The 18,225-nt window shown below is 39.9% G+C and overlaps 1 protein-coding gene across 22 annotated transcripts in view; it reads right to left on the minus strand.

Annotated features, from left to right (window-relative positions):
* The window catches only part of KMT2C (lysine methyltransferase 2C), a 295,862-nt gene that overhangs the window by 30,605 nt on the left and 247,032 nt on the right, over window positions 1-18,225 (minus strand). For all 22 annotated transcript variants that reach the window (XM_036899485.2, XM_057504924.1, XM_036899506.2 and 19 more), the window contains 9 exons: window positions 16,748-16,821; window positions 15,454-15,636; window positions 13,205-15,073; window positions 12,473-12,759; window positions 9,332-11,160; window positions 8,157-8,268; window positions 5,282-5,360; window positions 3,683-3,746; window positions 1,632-1,864 (listed from right to left, as the gene is read on the minus strand). In XM_036899485.2, coding sequence (XP_036755380.2) covers window positions 1,632-1,864; window positions 3,683-3,746; window positions 5,282-5,360; window positions 8,157-8,268; window positions 9,332-11,160; window positions 12,473-12,759; window positions 13,205-15,073; window positions 15,454-15,636; window positions 16,748-16,821 — 4,730 coding nt within the window. The remainder of the gene's footprint in view (window positions 1-1,631; window positions 1,865-3,682; window positions 3,747-5,281; window positions 5,361-8,156; window positions 8,269-9,331; window positions 11,161-12,472; window positions 12,760-13,204; window positions 15,074-15,453; window positions 15,637-16,747; window positions 16,822-18,225) is intronic.

The raw sequence follows: 18,225 nt of genomic DNA on the forward strand, positions 1-18,225 counted from the left end.
TCTTGACTTGTAATAAACATGGAACCAGAAAATAAATTTAAAGAAGAAAAAACCTCTCATTTCCAAATTATCCTAATTTAAACAACAGGAATTTTATTATCACCACCACATTGTTGGTACATTACTGTGGCAGCTACAGCTCGGAGACGAGACGTGTAAGTCCAAACTCCTAACCAATAATCAGCCCAGCAAGCACATGACCTGCCTCTATGGGGAGTTCACTGGGTTCTTCTGTGTAAAACAGTAATACCACTCCTTCTGCACACCGCAGAAACGGGTAAATGAGACAGTGTGTGTGAAACACTCACCAGCGTGTTCATTACATGGAAGGCACTCTGATTTTTACTGAGTCCATCTAAATTTCTGCCTTTCTACCACTACATTTAAGATTGCTTTTCAATTTTATTTTAAACACTAAGACGAACAATTAAAAGCAACAGTGACTTCCCTTGGTGCACAATTCTATGAACTTTCACACACACATTCAGATTAGTATAGCTGTCACCACACTCCACATACGGAGGAGTTCTTTCACCGCAGAAAACTCCCTCGTGCTACCCCTTTGCAGTCAAATCCCCTGGTAAGCACTGAACTACTGTCTATCTTTATAATTTTGTCATTTTGAGAATGTTATAGAAATGGAATCAGCATATAATCTTTTGGGATTGACATCTTTTACTCAGCATAGGCTCTTGAAGCCATCCAAATCCTCATGTGCATCCTATCAGCAGTTCGTTTTTACTGCTATGTAGTATTCCAGTGCACAAACACACCGACACTTTGTCTAACCTTTCACCACTGAAGGACACTTGGGGCGTTCCCAGTTTTTGGTGACTATGAAGAGTTGCCGTAAATATTCATGTACAGGCTTTTGTATGAACCTAAATTTTTACTTTAAATGGGTAAATAACCTATAAGTGATCTCTTAAGCCATTCTAAACACTATTATTGCTTTGTTTTAAATAAAAACTTAAAATTTTATTTTTGAGTATATTATTTCAGTATGAACATTTTGAGAAACATCTGATTTAAAATGGACAGTAACAGCAAAATGGTTTCCTTTCTCAGGAATGAGTCCTTTATATAGAAGACATACCAGTGTGTTTTAAGGCTGAAACATTGAGAGAACATAACAGTAGAAACATACCATTAAAAAAAAAACACCCAAATGAGAAAATGCTGTACCTGAAATTCCACGAGGAACGAGGGAACCAAAAGAAAAGATTGACTCCGAGTGAAAAAATACTTGTTGGGCCCCGGATTCTCATTCCCACCTACAACACAGATTCTCCCCGGGAGTGCTGCCCTGGGGAGGGCTGACGCCTCTGCAGGGTCATTTCGCAATGCAGGGAAGTAACTGAATTCCCAGCTGCACCGGAGTTTCACACCAGATCAGGAAATGAGAGCTCATCTCCTCAGTGGCACTTATCAAGTATGCGCCGTGTGACCATTCCTCCAGGGAAAGGGGCAGGGCTGCTACTTCTTCAGTCAGTAAGGCACCTCAGAGCTGTCACCTGCAGCCGTGTCCTTACACATGCCACGGAACACCAACCAAAATCCTCTATCATTCATGAATGATAGACCATCTTACTCATTAACAATTGTTTCTGTTTTACAAGCCAATCTGTTACCTGTTCTAGTTGTTTCTGAACCATGCTTTGCTGTTCAGTAACGTGCTTCAGTTGTTCTGCATCCTCTTCTGGAAATTCACGCCCAGCTTTCTTGGCAGTTCGTTGTTTAGCTGAAAGGGCCTTCTTAGATTTCCTGTGTGCACCAATTTGCTCTTCGAGATACTTCTGCTGCATCTGAAGAAGCTGCTGGGTTTCCTGAAGCCACTCTTCATACTGCTTACGCTGTGAATCATCTGAGAAAAAAATGAAAAATTCACCTGTGTTAACTTTCTAAAGAGTCCAATAATATAAAAGTTACACAAATCCATTTTGTAAGGAAATGCAGTTTCACCATGATCTTGTAATAGATATTTTGAAAATACAATACTAAATATTATACATAATGGAACTATAAAGTAGGAGATTTCAGAAAAATATTTATTCAAGAAAACAAAAGAATTTGTTCTTAGGACATGGGTCTTAACTTCATTCTTATAAATACTATAAATCCAACCTCTGAAAAGGAGAAAATTTTATCTAGTGGAATGTCTTTACTGAACTACCATATTCTCTCACCCATTAGCCAAATACAAACTATGTATTAAGTTACATGTGAATTTGATTGATTCAGCTTTACAGATCTTGAAGAGACTAAGAAAGACATATCCTATTAAGGTCCAGAGCATGGATTAGGTATCATTTTCCATGCTAATTTTCCTACATTTATAAGGTTTTCCTTATTTCTTAATAGGAAAAAATGTCCTAAATTGAGAGGGTGGGGACCCAGAATGTTTTAGAAAAGACCAGTATAAAGTCTATGTTCTAAAAAGGAAATCCACAAGCTTAAAACATTGGTAATTTTTATGAATTTTGTTAATCTATACTTCTACAAATAAGCAAAGGAAGGGAATAATTAACCAAGTAAAATCTTCTCTACTTTTATGACTGTCATTACTATCTCCCCAAAGAGTTATATCTCTTCATCTTACACCAATATTCCTTCTTTATTCCTTAAGGGCACTTTACTTCACTGATGCCAAATTAAAAAAAAAATTATCTATGGTAATGAAATTCAGAATATACCTTTTTGACTTACTAGAAGACAAAGAAATGAATAAATACAACTCTAAGAAGGACATCAGTTGAAAATTACATCAATGATAACAGAATATTTTCATACAATAAGAATCCAACCAAAGCCAATGGGCACAATAAAGCCAGAAAAAGCCAGTTGGTTAAAGTAGTTTACTTGTTTTTAATGTAAATATGTATTCAAATTATAATTACAATTAATGCAGGGGTAATTTTAAAAGGCCAGACTTTGGGTTTGTTCCTAAACCCAGAAGTTTCAGTACATGTATGAACTTGAAATCTGGTCTACTAAATTTGACGGGCATTTTTCAAGAACAGGCTTTTTCACAAGATTTCAGAAGTTCTGCTTCTGGTAGAATGAGACCTACCGCAAGGAAAGCCTTTCTGGTTTCTGGAACCAGGAGAGCAGAGGTGAGCAAAATGAAAAATAATGGTGAAAAAAAAGTTAGCTAAACAGTCTGAAGATTTCAGAAAGGTTCAGTTTGGGGAGAACTTTAAATACTATCCTGAACCACCTTGGGACCCCTGAAGATTACTCGCAAGGATTCCATGGCATCTGCATTCTTGCCCTTTACCATGCTGCTAACCCAACTTATTTCTAAGCACAGACCCTGTGTTGTTCCCATTTAGTGCCCTTGTCACTTAGGCAGACAGTCATTAGAACAAGTGGTGGTTTAATTCCACAGATTGTAAAGTGCCCAAACTATATACTAAAACAGCACCAACATTGAAGAGAATGGAGATGACGACTTTCCCATATTAAAATATTTATCTCTTTAGCTCTTCATGCACAGAGAAAGAAACAATGAAAATACATGCCTTGAGGAGAAGATGCCTAACAGGGCAATGATGTTTCATTAAGAGATGAGGGCAACTGGACTGAAAATCACACACCTATGCTAACTCCAAACTTCAGAAAGAACACAGAGTGTAAACAAGCAATCCCCAGAGAACACGGAACTTATTAGATTCATACTTACTGACAAAGCCTGGACCAAAATTTGGAGGATTAGGCCTAGAAATCTGATGTGTTATACTGCCATCCTAAAATAAGTAAAATTTACAAATAGGTTTATTCCACATTTCAGTTAAAGGGGGGAAAAAAAACCTTAAAAGAAAAAAAGAAATGGAAGGGGGAAAAATCCTTTAATTTCCTAAGACATCTTTAAAGCTTCCATTTTTCTACAAAGTAGAATTAATTTACTGGTGACAACCTAATTTCTGAACATCTAAATCTATCTTTGAGCTGTTGTATTTCCAGATTTCAGTTGAAAACATGTTTGAGGTAAAGGATTATTCATCAGAAATCTAATAGGGAAAATCAAATATTATTAGCACTTAGCTAGAAAGCCACACAAAACCCCACTTTTCAGAGAAATCTACCTGGTTTCTTCTGTAATTAAGAAATAAACATGGGTTCCAGATTTACTAAATTCCATTCCATGACACAAAGTTATTTATAAACAAGAACCAATTACTCTAACGTGTTCAAATAAAACAAATACAGACTAACTTAAAATATCAGTCTTATTTTCTAATTAAATGTTTTGTTTCCTCCAGGGAGACCAGATAGTTATTAATCTCATAATTCCCTGGCAACAATCTGATAAATAAAATTAACTTTGGAAACACACTTTCTCAGTTACAAGTTCTGTTAGATATGAGCTGTATACAAGATAACAATCATAAATGACACCAATAGCCAGAATGTACTGCGTGTAGTCCTTACAATACTGTACAGCAGGTGCTGTAATGTTTGACAGACCAGGGAACATTGAGATTAAAGAATGTGCCCTAAACTGCACATTAAATTCATACTGTAACTGAGATTTTTTTGTAATTCAGCCATGAAGCCTGTGCGCTTTTCCCACTGTATCAGACGGTGTCTCTCTCTTCTTTTAATAATGTAAAAATAATTATTAGCATAATAAATCTAAAGCACAACTGGCAGGCCAAAAAGTAAACTCCAAAAAGACATACAGCAGTTGGCTTTCTCCTTTTTTTTTTTTTTTAACTAGGCAGATACTTGGGGGGAAAAAAAGTCACTGAAGAAAACACTATGTGAAATGAGTAATTCTACTTTACTGGGCATTGCTTGACACCAAGTAAGTATTTACATTTAGAGCTGGCTGTGAATGCTAATTATCCCAAAAAAGTACATTATTCCAAGAAATAAATAGATCAGGACTATCTATATATCTAAATAGAATGACTATAATAATTATTTTCTAGTTTATGGAAGTTTTACATTTTAAACATAATGGATTCCAAAATGTGTGGAATTAACAGTGAATAAGAGCAAAACTGAAAACCCTACGCATTTAGTTTCCCTCCAAGTAACTTTACAGCCTTAAATATACAGGTCCTTTCCAGAAGTTATCATTCAGTCTTTCAATCTTCATTTGTCTTTCCCTTAAAAAGTAATAGAACATCTTTATTTCTGCAGAGACAATAATATATTCTGCTAGTGTCTTAAGGCTCCTACCACTTTCTGGAAGTGGCCCCTCTATCAAGACTAGGTCTGGTGCTAGCAGAGGAAAGACATGCATCGTAGAGCCATGCGGTGCGAGCAGCAGTACCTGAGGGACGGCCTGCGGCAGGAGACTCTGGCCCTCGCTTGTCTGCGGTCCAGGGACCGGCTGGCCCACGAAGGGGAACCTGTGAAAGGAAGTCTAATTATCAAATGTGAGCTTTGAGAACAGAAAGTAAGTGCTTAACAGTTTTCTCTTCCAGCAAAGAAAGTTAATGGCACTGTCTTCCTCATCAAAAACATTTCCTAATACCCTGTGTTTTTTTGTGTGCACATACTACATTTTATCCTCATCCACAACTCTATCAAATGTGGACTTGACTCGTGATGAAAAGCAGAGGCAGAGACTGAGTAACTTTCCCCACAGTGAAGAGGGAGGCTGTGACAAGGAGCCAACCAAGCTACCCCAGAGGTTGTATTCTGCTGTATGCCTCACTATGCCTTCTAGTTATCTCAAATCTTTGGGATAAAAAACATAGGGAAGATATCATTTTATTATATTAATTATAAGAAAATTATTTCTTTTTCCAATTATTCTTGCAGAGGGGTCAGGATGAAATAAGTGAAGGAGATTTAAAGGCACAATCTTCCAGTTATAAAATGAGTTAAGATGTACAGCACAGGGAGTATATAGTCAATAATATTTCCACAACTCTGTATGGTGACAGATGTTGATTTATTGTCGTGACCATTTTGTAATGTATACGAATATCAAATCACTATGTTGTACACCTGAAACTAACAATAATATATGTCAATTATTCTTCAGTTTTAAAGTTTTAAATAATTGGTAGATTAGGTATTTTGTATTCTAAAAAGATGTCTCTCAATTAAGAAGTTTCATATATTTTTGTACATTTCTATATCCAATGTTAAGGCAAATCAAAAATTGGTCATTTACCCAGGAAAAAGTCTATTACATAGTTAAAAATATTTGGCAAAATGTTAGTTATTCTAACTGAAGCCATAAAAATGTCACAGAAACATTACTGCTTTAATGAAATACTTCCTCTAGAGTTACCAAAAGCTTTAACATAAGATACACATACAGCATAATTTCCAAATTATAAATTGAATACTGTACATTAGTATTTTGTTGCTATTCAAATTGAAATATAAGCTTTTCAATTTTTTCACTCAGGTTTCTGATTCATCCATCACCCCTTGCCCCCAACTACAGCCCTGATCTGGAATCACCTATTAATCCAAATATCCCTCACTGCCTATCACACTCAGTCAACATATCACTACTTGAAGGAGAGACTGTCACCGCCTCTTCTTCCAAGCATTCAGTAGAAGATGCACAAACAACATGCCTAATATGTGACTCAGGTATCAGTCTGTCTCTGAGATATGATGCTGAAAGGTCAGGGGTTTCTAATTCTGAGGCCCAACTTTAAGTAAGTGCTAACTGAAATTTAGCATTTCCTTCTATTTTGCCTGTAGGAAGTAAAATACATTATTATTAGCAGTACCATGACTTTGTCACAAATACACATTATTTTCATAATTAAAGTTGTTGCACATACCTAAGAGATCATTTAAGTTCACCATTATATACTTTGACATTATGGTAGTTGTTAGACCTACTGCTAAATTTGTTAAGGTATTAAGAAGTACGTATAGCAAACTATTTCAAATATAATTGATTTCCCTTGTGGCATTATGTTTTTGGTTTTGCATATAAAATGTTCTGAGAAGGAATTAGAAGTCTTCACTGGAATGTCAAAAGGTCATGACATTAAAGTTAAAAACCCTTCTGACAGAGAAAAAGTGTTAACAGATGCTGTGCAACAGTGAAAGTCATTAGAAACTACCTACCATCTGCACTTCAGTCTCAGCAATGCTTCTTAACCAGGTCCAAAGTATCTCCACAACTGAAAACTACGCCTTTAAGGATTCCCAATTTATCTGAAGTATCAAGTTTATCTAAAATTCATGTAGAATTTATATGCAATTCCATAATCATCCATATTTCTTTTCTTAAAGAGTTTTTCAACAAGATAATTAGGCTCATTGAGGCTCTATGCCTACTCTACTGAGATTTCTCAAACAATGATGTACATGAGAATTACTCGGGGTGCTCTCTAAATAGACATATAAGCATCATCTTCAGATGTTCTGATTCAGCAGGTCTGTGGCTGAGTAAATAAACCTACATTAAAAAAACAAAACAAGAAAAACCTACCACATAATTCTGATGGTGGTCCACAATCAAAACGTAAACATTGCTCTGTGGCTACCTGCAACACCTTAGAGGCGTTTAAGTCCTCTAATTTCAGAAACTCAGATAGTCACACAACTGCTATTGTCTTCTTTAGTGCAAAATTTCCATTTTTCTGTTAAGAGTGAAAAGGCTTACAAATTCTCTTACTGCTAACTTTAGAATATCCTCTTATCTATTCTTCTCTACTTTTTTTTTTCTGATTCAAATTTAATTTGGGGACATTTTATTATAGAGCTGAATTCATAGTTGCCTTCATCATGCAGTATCTTTACTGAAATGTCCCCCTTTTTTCTCTGCATTGCTCCTTTCATGTAGTAAGAAATATTCACAGGCTTAAATAAGCTATCTTCTTTTTGCAACACACAACAGTTTAATTTCTGTTTTCCCGCTTATCTTCTCATCTTCATCTATTTACGATGAAATATCTATCCTAAACAGCTTTAATTAGCATGAATTATTTTAAAGGTCCTTGAAAGAACACACATTTAAATACTTGTGGATTTCCTGATTAAGTCAATCCTCCAAACCTTTCAGTGATGTTTTATTATGCTTACCCTAAAACTAATAGAAACTAAATCCTTAAATTTAAATATTTATTGTTCACAGAATGTAGGTTTTTCAGTTACTATATGCTCTTTTGAGGAACAAGTAATAATTTCAAGCACTGTGATGTACAAGAAGAAACATCTTCACCTACCTGTTCATAACCATTGGCGGCATGCCCATATTGTTTTGCGCCATTACTTTATTTATGCCTTTAAGGGCCACCATTTTGGCTTTCATTATAGGGTCTGTAATTGCATCAAAATCTAAAGAAGAAATATATTTTAAAGTTACTTATTTCATAGTACTTGGTTCAAGTTACACTAAGAGGTAACGTAACTCACAAACATGTTATTATTTAGACTCTTACTCATTATTTAATAATCACTACTACAGGTTTCTACACAAGGTACGGAATTATGAGATGGCAAGAACCTTATCCTGAATCTAATCCCACCTCAGCAATCCACAATTGAAGCAGGCTTTAATTCCTCAGTCCTGCAAAACTCGAAACATGAAGCCTGTCATACATATTAAGTGGGGTTACAGGAAGATGTAAAGCCACACAACTCCCTGTCACCCAAACTCTCACAATGCTGACCTGGGTTGCTTCTTTAGTAACGCCACATCGTGAATGAGAATTTGCTGTTATTTCCAGTTTCAAGGAATGCCTCTAAATGCCTCTAACTTATCACTCTCTGAGAGAAAAGTTTATCAATTTCTTGAGGATATATTCTTGCAATAAGGATAGACTACTGAGAAAAGACCTCTTTGCATTTAAATGAAAAAGAAATTGGCCAAAGTGACAAAAGGGGTAATGTGCATAGGACAGAATGTCAATTTTCTTGTTTAGAAGAAAACATGTCTTAGACATATGTCCCTTGATTGCAAATTCTTATTCTTAGAGGCCCCAGGTATTTCTACTGCATTGCTCTTTTGTGATTTTATTTTTGACCTAGTGAACTCTCAGAAATAAGTCAAAGGGCTTTACATGAAAACGAACTACCGAGCATTTATCCTACACAAAAGGACAGTGAAGAAGTTTATTTCTATCTTAATTTCTTTAAATTCATCTTTCAGTGACTCTGAAAACACATGGCAATAATGTTTAGTAGGAAGGAACTAAAAAGACTCTTGTTTCTATTAAATAACTTAAGTAATAGAATTGAGAGGTTCTGAAACTCAGAGCTGAATCTCTTGATTGATCTGGAAGGACTCAAACTCTAAATCACTTTCACTTTACAGCAAGAGAAGAACAGCAATCTGAACCTCAGGACTGCACCCCTCATGCCCACACTAGTAACTACTGCAGCTCAAGGGAATGCATACCAATATTGGGGAAGAACGGTTCTGACCGCTGTCGAATCATGGCTTGCATCTGTCTTTGCTGCTGCTGTTCTTGCCGCTCTTGATCCAGAAGATCCTGCAGAAGCAGAGGTTGTTCTTCTAGAAGGAGGGGCCTCTCTCTGTTCTGCTGGGCTAATGCTGGAGGAATCATCAGCGGCTGGGGTCCAGACATGCCACCGGTACCAGACTGACTTGTTAGAGGCATGGTTTGGTTTGCCAGTTTTCCTGTCCCGAAGCTGTGACTAACTGCTGACTGACCTTGAACGAATGCTGGATTTACCTGCACACCCTGAGGAAAAGCATGGTTGACCCTAGGGACCACCGTCACATTAGAATTCATGGTATGATCCAAAACTTGACCAGGTGGTGCCATTAGAGGTGGTGGCAAACGAGACACACACCCAGACGGTGAGGCCGGCAAATTTGGCGGTGGAGACCCCAATGGCCTGATGTCCGAATTATCAGATTTTTCATTAGCGAGTAAACTTGAAAGAACTGGAGTTGACGCGGTTATGCCACGAGAGCTCATGACATCCTCAGTGGGCAGCTGGGTGGGTCCCCGAACGACGCTTGCACTAGAGCCAACAGCTTCTCGATCAGCTGGCTCCTCACGTAGTTCTGTGTCGGGAGGCCGCCCAGAAGCCCTCTCCCTGTCGTTCCCGCCCGGGTGGGCAGAAGCCTGCGGGCGGGGCGGGGCAACACTGCCTTTGGCCTCACTGCCCTTCTCACTCTCACAGCTGGTTTCCCCTTTAGGATTCGGAGACAGTACTTCTGTTTTTATCTCACTCGTAACAGTGGACTTTTTCCATGGAGAATGTTTGTCAGAAGGAACCACAGTTTTGTCTTCTTGTTCCTTTTTTGGGGGTTCAACACACACACAGTGATTATCTAACTTATCATCAATCGGAACATTAAGGTCTAGTTCCTCATTAAACATGCTTTTCTTATCTCCTAGGTCAAGTTCTGGATCTGTATATGCAATAATATCAAATTCTCCTGACCTTAAGAGGTCATCCAGGTTGGGATCATTAGCCTCCAAGTTACCTAGGGTATCCAGTTCATCTCCCTTGCCATCCTCTGTATCTAGATTTAAATTTTCAAGATCTTCATCATCCAGGTCTTTGACTTCCACCCCCTCAAGGTCTTTAACATCTAGTTCTTTCACAGATGGGTCATCAGAATCAAGCTTTTCTTCGAGCCCATCAGAGGACTGGGTGGTTATCCGTAAGTTATCAGATGTTGCTTCAGCTGGTGTAGATGTTGACAAAGGGGCCTCTGAAAACTCACCACCACCCAAGGGATGACTCAGAGACCTCATGGCCATAGAGGACGAGGCGGCAGGATGACCTTGCTCCCGCTGAGACGATGGCACATGTTCCAAACTCGGATGCACAGGTACCTGATTAGGTAGACCCTGGGGAGGTCGTCTCATAGGGTCTATGTGTCTAGGGCCTGGAAAGTCTGGCCGGGGAATCAAATTTCCATGCCTCGGATGAGGAGGCGCCTCTATAACACTGCCAGGAAGAGCAGTGAAGGGCAGCCGCGGCCTTCCATCAGGGGCCCTGTGCCGCAATTCAATAAATGCTTGGCCCAGGATGTTATGCTGCTGAACCGGCAGACTCTGTGGTGGAAAATGCTGAGGAAGTACAATCGGATTATTCATTTGTGAGCTACTTAAAGGCCGAGGCATATCCACAGATACGGATCTTCTCAGCTGTGGAGGGACTCCAGCTCCTTGCATTTGCTGAGGAGGCACAAGGAAACGCTCCTGACTTGACAGGGCACCATGACCACCACCTGGAAACCCAAATCTAAAAGGAAAAATGCAAACAATGCATAATAAGTATTATGCTGAATTTAGAGTTAGGCTGGAAAAGTTTTGGATTAAACTCAGATATACAATTATTGTTGCTAAATACAATGACTTATCAAAAATTATCACCATTTAGAAAGACTTAAGTATCTATATCATGTAAGTACCTGACAATTGTTAAGTACCTGACAATGAATGCCATACTGAGCTCTAGGCCATATGAGCTCACAGCATAAATGAGACAAAGGAAGAGCCAACTGATAAGCAGATGGAATCAACTGATTAGAAATAAGTGTGACACTATTGGAGTTGAGTAAGAATTCAGTTCTTTTTTGTTTATTTGGGGATGCTGATTTGGAGGGATGTTTGCATGAAGGTAGGGGGCCCAACGGTAAATGTCAGGAGGGACTCAGAGGTCTCTGCTCACTGAAGGACAGCAGGCCTGATGCCTGCACCCTGACCCTCTGCCCACCGGGAGCGAGGACGGGGGTGGCGGGGGCAGTGCATTCATCACATCAGCCACGTCTCTGGGACAGGATGACTATACTCTGTCAGAGCCTCCCTGGACGTGATGGTGAGAACTGTCCTCTCTTCACACTTTGTTTTAACAGTGTCAGGCACTGTCTGCGAGGATTCGTGAACGCATGGATTACAGGGCTCTTCTTACTACTTACATTGTACTTCATCTAGAAAGAAAGGCAATTTACAAATACATATAAAACAGCAACAGGCATAAACTATAAATAAGACAAAAGGAAAACAGGACTAAGACTGTAACATATAGGCAGGCATTGGGAATATAAAACATTACCCAATAAAACTGAAAGCTCATCTTAAGGAATTATCTCATTACAATGAGGGCATACATTTGGCCTCTCTACTAACCGCTTCAAAAGAGGAAACCACTAACTTTACAAACCTGTCGTATCCAGAAAAGTTCCTAAAGGAAAACATCCTTTTAATTTGTAAACATAAATATTTACAATGTAAATTAAAACAAAATGTGAAGTGTGGACAGTCTCACCATCATGTCCAGGGAGGCTCTGATTGAGTATAGTTGTCCTGTCCCAGAGACGTGGCTGACATGAAGAACTGCACCACGGCAGCTGCAGTGCAATGCTCATATAGCCAGTACCAAACAACAAAGGGAACGTTTTCATCTTCAGAGTTCTTAGGGGTAAAAACCAACCCCAAGCCCTCTCATTAGTGGAAAATAACACTGATTATACCTCAAAGGGATCAAGAAGGAAAATGCAGCAATGACTCTTAAAACCAGCAATTAAAACCTGGCATACAGTTAACAGCATTACCTAAATCCGTGAGGTCTCACCCCCACACCGGCAGCTTCCGGAGGGTAAGATCCACGCGCATCTTTTGGGAAAACGGTGTATCTAGGTCCTGGAGGAGGGGCGACGGGCGACCTGACGTTTCCGGGATAGGGGGGTGGCGGCCTGGGGAAAGTCCGGCTGACACCCTCTGGCTGCCAGGGCTGCAGGGCTGCAGGACGCGGTGCCGCTCCTGGACCCGGTGGCCGTTTCTCCTGCCGACCCAGCTTCTGTTGCTGCTGTAGAAGGATCATCTCGCGCAGCCTCTGCCGCTGAACGGTTAAGAACAAGTCACTGGGGCTGCCTGGTGGTGCTTAACCCTCAACCTTCTCGCATGCGACTACGATAACATTTCAAGTATGTTTCAAAGTTTGATAAAACACTAATTACACTTCACTATTTAATAAGTTATAAAAATAAGCTGATGAATTGGGCCCTTTTCCTTGCAGTATGACTTTCAGAACACTCAAAGCTTTCATATTTAAGAATTCCCCTATAAACTCATGAAGACTGAAGTCAGATACAGAATAAATCCAATCAATTGGTGTTAATGTTACCAATTCATTTCTCTTCTCTGCGGTATGACAAATACCGTACTGTAGACAGAATAGAAAGACTTAAAGAACTTGAACATTTAAGTTAAGAAATTACTCAGTTTGGTGAAATGGCTTTCTCAAGTAATACATTTAAACATCTGAGGACATACAATGTGTATACCTGTCTCAATTTCTCTGCATCTGCTTGAGACATATTCACGGTGTTGTGTGTGTCAGTGACGGCCGGCACAGGCCCAGGAAGCTGGGAGATGCTGGAGAACTGCCGGCTCTGAGGGTTCCCTGGGGAGTCTGAAGGTGCGCCGAAGCTCCCCTCTGACCCGGGCCTCGGCTGATCAGTGACATCATGAGTGCCCTGGCCTGTTCCAAATGAGTCAGGCTGAGCCCTTGGAGTCACTGGAGGCTGATCACAGGGATCACGAGCAGCAGATGGGGAAACACAACTGAACGAGTCTGAAAGACCTGGTCCGGGTGGCCTAGGTGTTTGGGAACATGCATCAGGTGGTCTTATCAATGGGCCGGGTAAAGCTGCTGCTCGATTTTGTGCTGCCTGCAGGAAAGGATCCTGATTTGGCAAGAGGACTGGTCTTGTCATTGAGGACCTAGGAAAACCCTCTGAAATCCTTGGTCGTGGTGTCGCTGGTGGCTGAGAGTAAGGAAGCGAAACCCCAGGTCTTGGAGTTCCAGGAGGATGAGTGTATGGGTCAGAATGCCTCTGACTGGATGCAGATGTGACTGACAAGTCCGCCTGGGTAGATGGCCTTGGGGTTGGAGGCTGCTGACTATATGGGTCAATCGTGGTGGGCCGTGGAGTTCCAGGAGGTTGAGAATAAGGGTCTGGATTGGAGTGAGATGTTCCTGAGGGTTGGGAGTAAGAATCTACAATAGGCCGTGGGGTTCCCGGAGGTTGGGAATATGGGTCCTGAGATGTTGGCCTTGATAGGGTTCCAGGCTGGGGAAAAGCCCTTGAAGGATGAGCAAAAGATTCATTCATTGCTGGGTGTGGGGTTAGGGGAGGCTGGCTATACGGATCATTCGACTGGTTATGAGTAAAGTTATCTAGTGGTCTTGGTGTCAAAGCAGACCTCTCATAAGGGTCCACAGACAACCGCCTTGGCGCCTGTGACACTGATCCATAGGGATCCTGGGAGGATGGAGGGGGTTGCATTGGAGTCTTGAAAGGTCCAGGACCACTATCAAGAGGTGCAGGTGTCAACAAGGGTCGTGCATATGGGTCAGGTATCCGCTGTCTTTGAAACACATCTGCCCTAGGAGATGGTTTAGTAAAGTGATCATTGGCTCCAGCCATGAGAGGACCTTTTGCAGTCTGATCAGGAACCACAGGAGACCGGGGCAGGCCCAAGGGTTTGGGGAACTGCTCTGTCACCATGGGCCTAGGAGTGTCTGGAGGCTTTGCATAGGGGTCACTACTCGTCGCGGAGGAAGAGCCCAAGTCTCTGGCCGGGGAAGGCCTTGCAGCTGCTGTGTCACTCACTGGAGGGGGCCTAGGCATGGACGATAAGGGGGCACAGTTTTCTACTAGTGCAGCAGAATTTCTTCTGGAAAAACCATGGCCCCCAGGAGGTGGTCTTGGGGTACCAACCATCTTTGCGTAAGGATCCATTGGAGATGTCGGTCGGGAATTGGAAGACCCAGGAGAAAACATCTGTGGTGAGGGTGGCTGAGAAGCCTGAGACTGCGGCAGACTCTCCTGGGTAGGGCCCCGGGAGGGGGCTGGGGGCGGAGGGGGCGCCTGTGGTTTCACAAACACGTCATCTGGTGATGCGGACACGGGGGTGCTGGGCAGCTGCTTTGTAAACAGGTCTTTATGGAACGACTGGGCAGGAGATGCACTGCCACTGCCAGGCTGCAGGGCCAGTGGGCTCTGCACCCCACTGCCCGGTGGCTCGGAGCCTGATGGCACTGGGACGGGGTGGGGCCCAAACTGCAGCTGCTGCTGCTCGTTCTTCACCTGCTCCAGCTTCTGCGTGGCTTCGATCTTCGCCTGCTGCTTACTCTTCTGACGCATTTGCTGGAGAAATGGGAAAGGAAAGGCCGTCACATGGTTAAGGAGACACACAGCTGCCACGGGAAAAGAGCAACAGAGATTAATTCGCTTGATGCCATCAGCTACCAGAATGCTCCCATATTAGGTCACAAATTCCTAAAGAGGAGGGGTCTCTATTCATCATTGTAATCATTATTTGTGCCTAGGGCAGTATATATTGTTTATAGTATTTCAATAAACTTTCCAAATCAATTTATATATGTTTTGCTGAGAAAGGAAAGTCTATTTTTAATCAAATGTTTATATTCTAATAAAAACTACATTCTAAAATGACATATATCTCTATTCTCAGAAAGCAGAAACCTGATTTAAAAGGGAAAATTACTTTTTAAAAAACCACGCACCTGCCTAAATTTCCATTCCTGTTCATGTTCAGACTCCCTCTGCTTTAGCGGATCCTTGAAAAGGTCCGAATCAATTCGCACGCTGGGGTCTGTGCTGTCCTGTTGTTGCTGTCTCTTCAGGGAATCACTTGACATTTGTACTTTATTAATTCGTAAAGCAGCTCTGTTATCTCTAGCTTTTTGCTTTGAAAAAAGGAGAAGAAAATTATCTCTCAGGATATGTTAACATATTTTAAGAAATAAAACTTGGGGAACTCTTTCATATAAAAGTGAGAAAAAGTCAGGTTAAATAGTTGAAAATGGATGAAACATCCTTTGAACCTACAACTTTTCATGGAAAGAGCCTTGACACTACACCATCCTCTCTCTCTTGAAGTACAGGCTACCTCAGCTGAGGACAGGTTTCCCTCTATCTGAGCCAGGCTAAAGAGCCCAGGTGTAATCAAGTATTTTCAATCCTGACTTTCTTAACAGACCCTTCAAAAATGGAAAAACTAGCACCTCTCTTAGTTTAGAAAAAAGAAAGATATCAAATCAATCCTCCAAATCTAAAAAGCTGGAATTTGAAGCTTGAAGAAAATCATTGAGAAAAAAATATCTTGTCATTACTATAGTCAAGGTAAAACAGAACAATGGATTTATCAACACAACAAAAGAGATATTTTTCCTTCATCCAAGACCTCATCACTGACAAAATGTGTGTTGAAGATCAGGTTGGAAAATAACTGCACGTATTTTTCAAAACAATAACATAGTTTTAATATGCTTTAAAATGAAGGCAAGGATTTGAAACTAGTTGACAATCCTGGCTCTTGGGGAGAAAATCATTCACCATCTGAACTGTGAATCTTATAAATACACTCTAATAATTAATTCCTCACAAAATTCATGTTTCAAAAGCTCCTAAAAGTTATCTAGATATGTCTTTCAAGATACACAAAGATTCTCTACTAAATTTAGCCCAAAAGAGCTTATTGTGGAAGAAATGGAAGCACACTAATACAGCCTCAAACTTCAGTACTCTTTCAAAGACAAAACAATTTTAAAGTGAAATCAATTAAATATGTTCCTAAAATAACTGATTTAAGTCTTCAACATCCTGGTCCTGTTAGTTAGCTTGTAAAAATGTCACACTCTATATTAAGACATAATGAATTAGGAAATCACTATAAAAACAATGGTGCTTATTAGCTGTATAAGTTTCAACATTGTTTTCTGCAATGGAAAATCTTATTAACCTAAGACAAATATAAGGTTCAGGTGTTACGTTTAAAGGTATAACACGTTTTAATACCACATATGGTGCTCTTTCTTGTGAGCTTGCTTTTCTCCACAACTTAGCAATTTGCTTCACTCTAGTGGTCCAGTCTGCAACAAAAGAACACAGTGCCATGTTTACAGAGATGTGGTTAATGATGTGTCATAACTGCTGCCAATTAACCTTACTCCAGATATATTTTCATAAATGAGTGCAGGCCTGTATTAAGTCCTTTGTACAGTGCATAGCTCCTGGCACACAGTAAGCCAAATAAATAGATTCTGAACGAAGTGTTGTCTCTTTAACAATTTCACTTGTAGAGGTGGAAAGTTTATAAATCGAAGGGGCAAAGCAGCCAAGATAAACAAGCCAAACATTATAAACTTCCTCAATCATGTAAGATCCTACATGAACCAAAGCTAAAAGTTTTGTAAAACATCTATACCCAAGAGAAATCTGTCAATTTGACCAAAAGGAAGTATGTAACCATAATTATAAACAAGCATCTCATGGGACCAGCATTTGTGCATAACAAAGGCATGGAAAAGTAACAATTTCAAGCCATTACTATGAACTTCCGTGTCATCAGGACAGTATACGAAATCAAGTTTGGGTGAAATCAATAGTTAGTGATAAATGTAGAAATAGTTTATTTCATATTTAAAAAAAAGAAAGCTTTGAAAAAGCCAATGAATATGGAAATCATTTGATAGACCAAGAGTCTTCACATGATATTTCATGAAGTTACAGAATCACATAGTAAAATTATTGAAGAAAATTTCTTAAAAACAAATGTAGCTCTGCTCTAAGGACAGTTTACAATGACACAAAGTGACTTAAGAAAACCAGTTACTTTTATCTAGAAACAGCAAATAGAAGTGCAGTTAAACAAGTCCACGAAGAATGCCATACTCTTTAACGACATCCCTGCACATAACCACTCGCTCCTATTGCTGGATAAGGCAGCATTTTTTTCTGTACATGAGGAGTAAAGCATTACAAAGATGCCAAACCAAAAAGGCACTTGCAGGACAGAAGTCATCCACAAGAAAACCCTTTTCAAGGGACCCTTCTAGTAATTTACAAGAGTGATGTGTTGACAGCTGATAAACTACTGCAAGACAAGAGTTTGAATGACCTTTTCGATCCTGGTTTGTCTTGCAATATGGACTCAAGATAGTAAGCCAAAATATTCTGTAAGTAACATTTCATTAATCCAAATCTTTCATCCTCTGATTAATCATAATTTTTAAAACAGGTACCACTGTACCATACCTGCTTTTTTCAAACAGACAGTTGGGGAAAAAGGGGGTAATATTGAGTTAGTTCCAAGGGGAAAAATACTTAGAACTGAGTCTGATTTAGCCTACCTTAATGTTTTTGATTAAATTCTAAGTTTCTGTTCTAGCCATGTTTTTTTGGTAGAATTTACACATGTAATACAACACTGACTTCCATGTACTTAGAAAGACTGCTAGGAGCTGGAAAATGGATCATTTCACTAATTAGAATTA

Source organism: Manis pentadactyla, chromosome 7, assembly GCF_030020395.1.
Source record: "Manis pentadactyla isolate mManPen7 chromosome 7, mManPen7.hap1, whole genome shotgun sequence".
In the NCBI taxonomy this organism is placed as follows: domain Eukaryota; kingdom Metazoa; phylum Chordata; class Mammalia; order Pholidota; family Manidae; genus Manis; species Manis pentadactyla.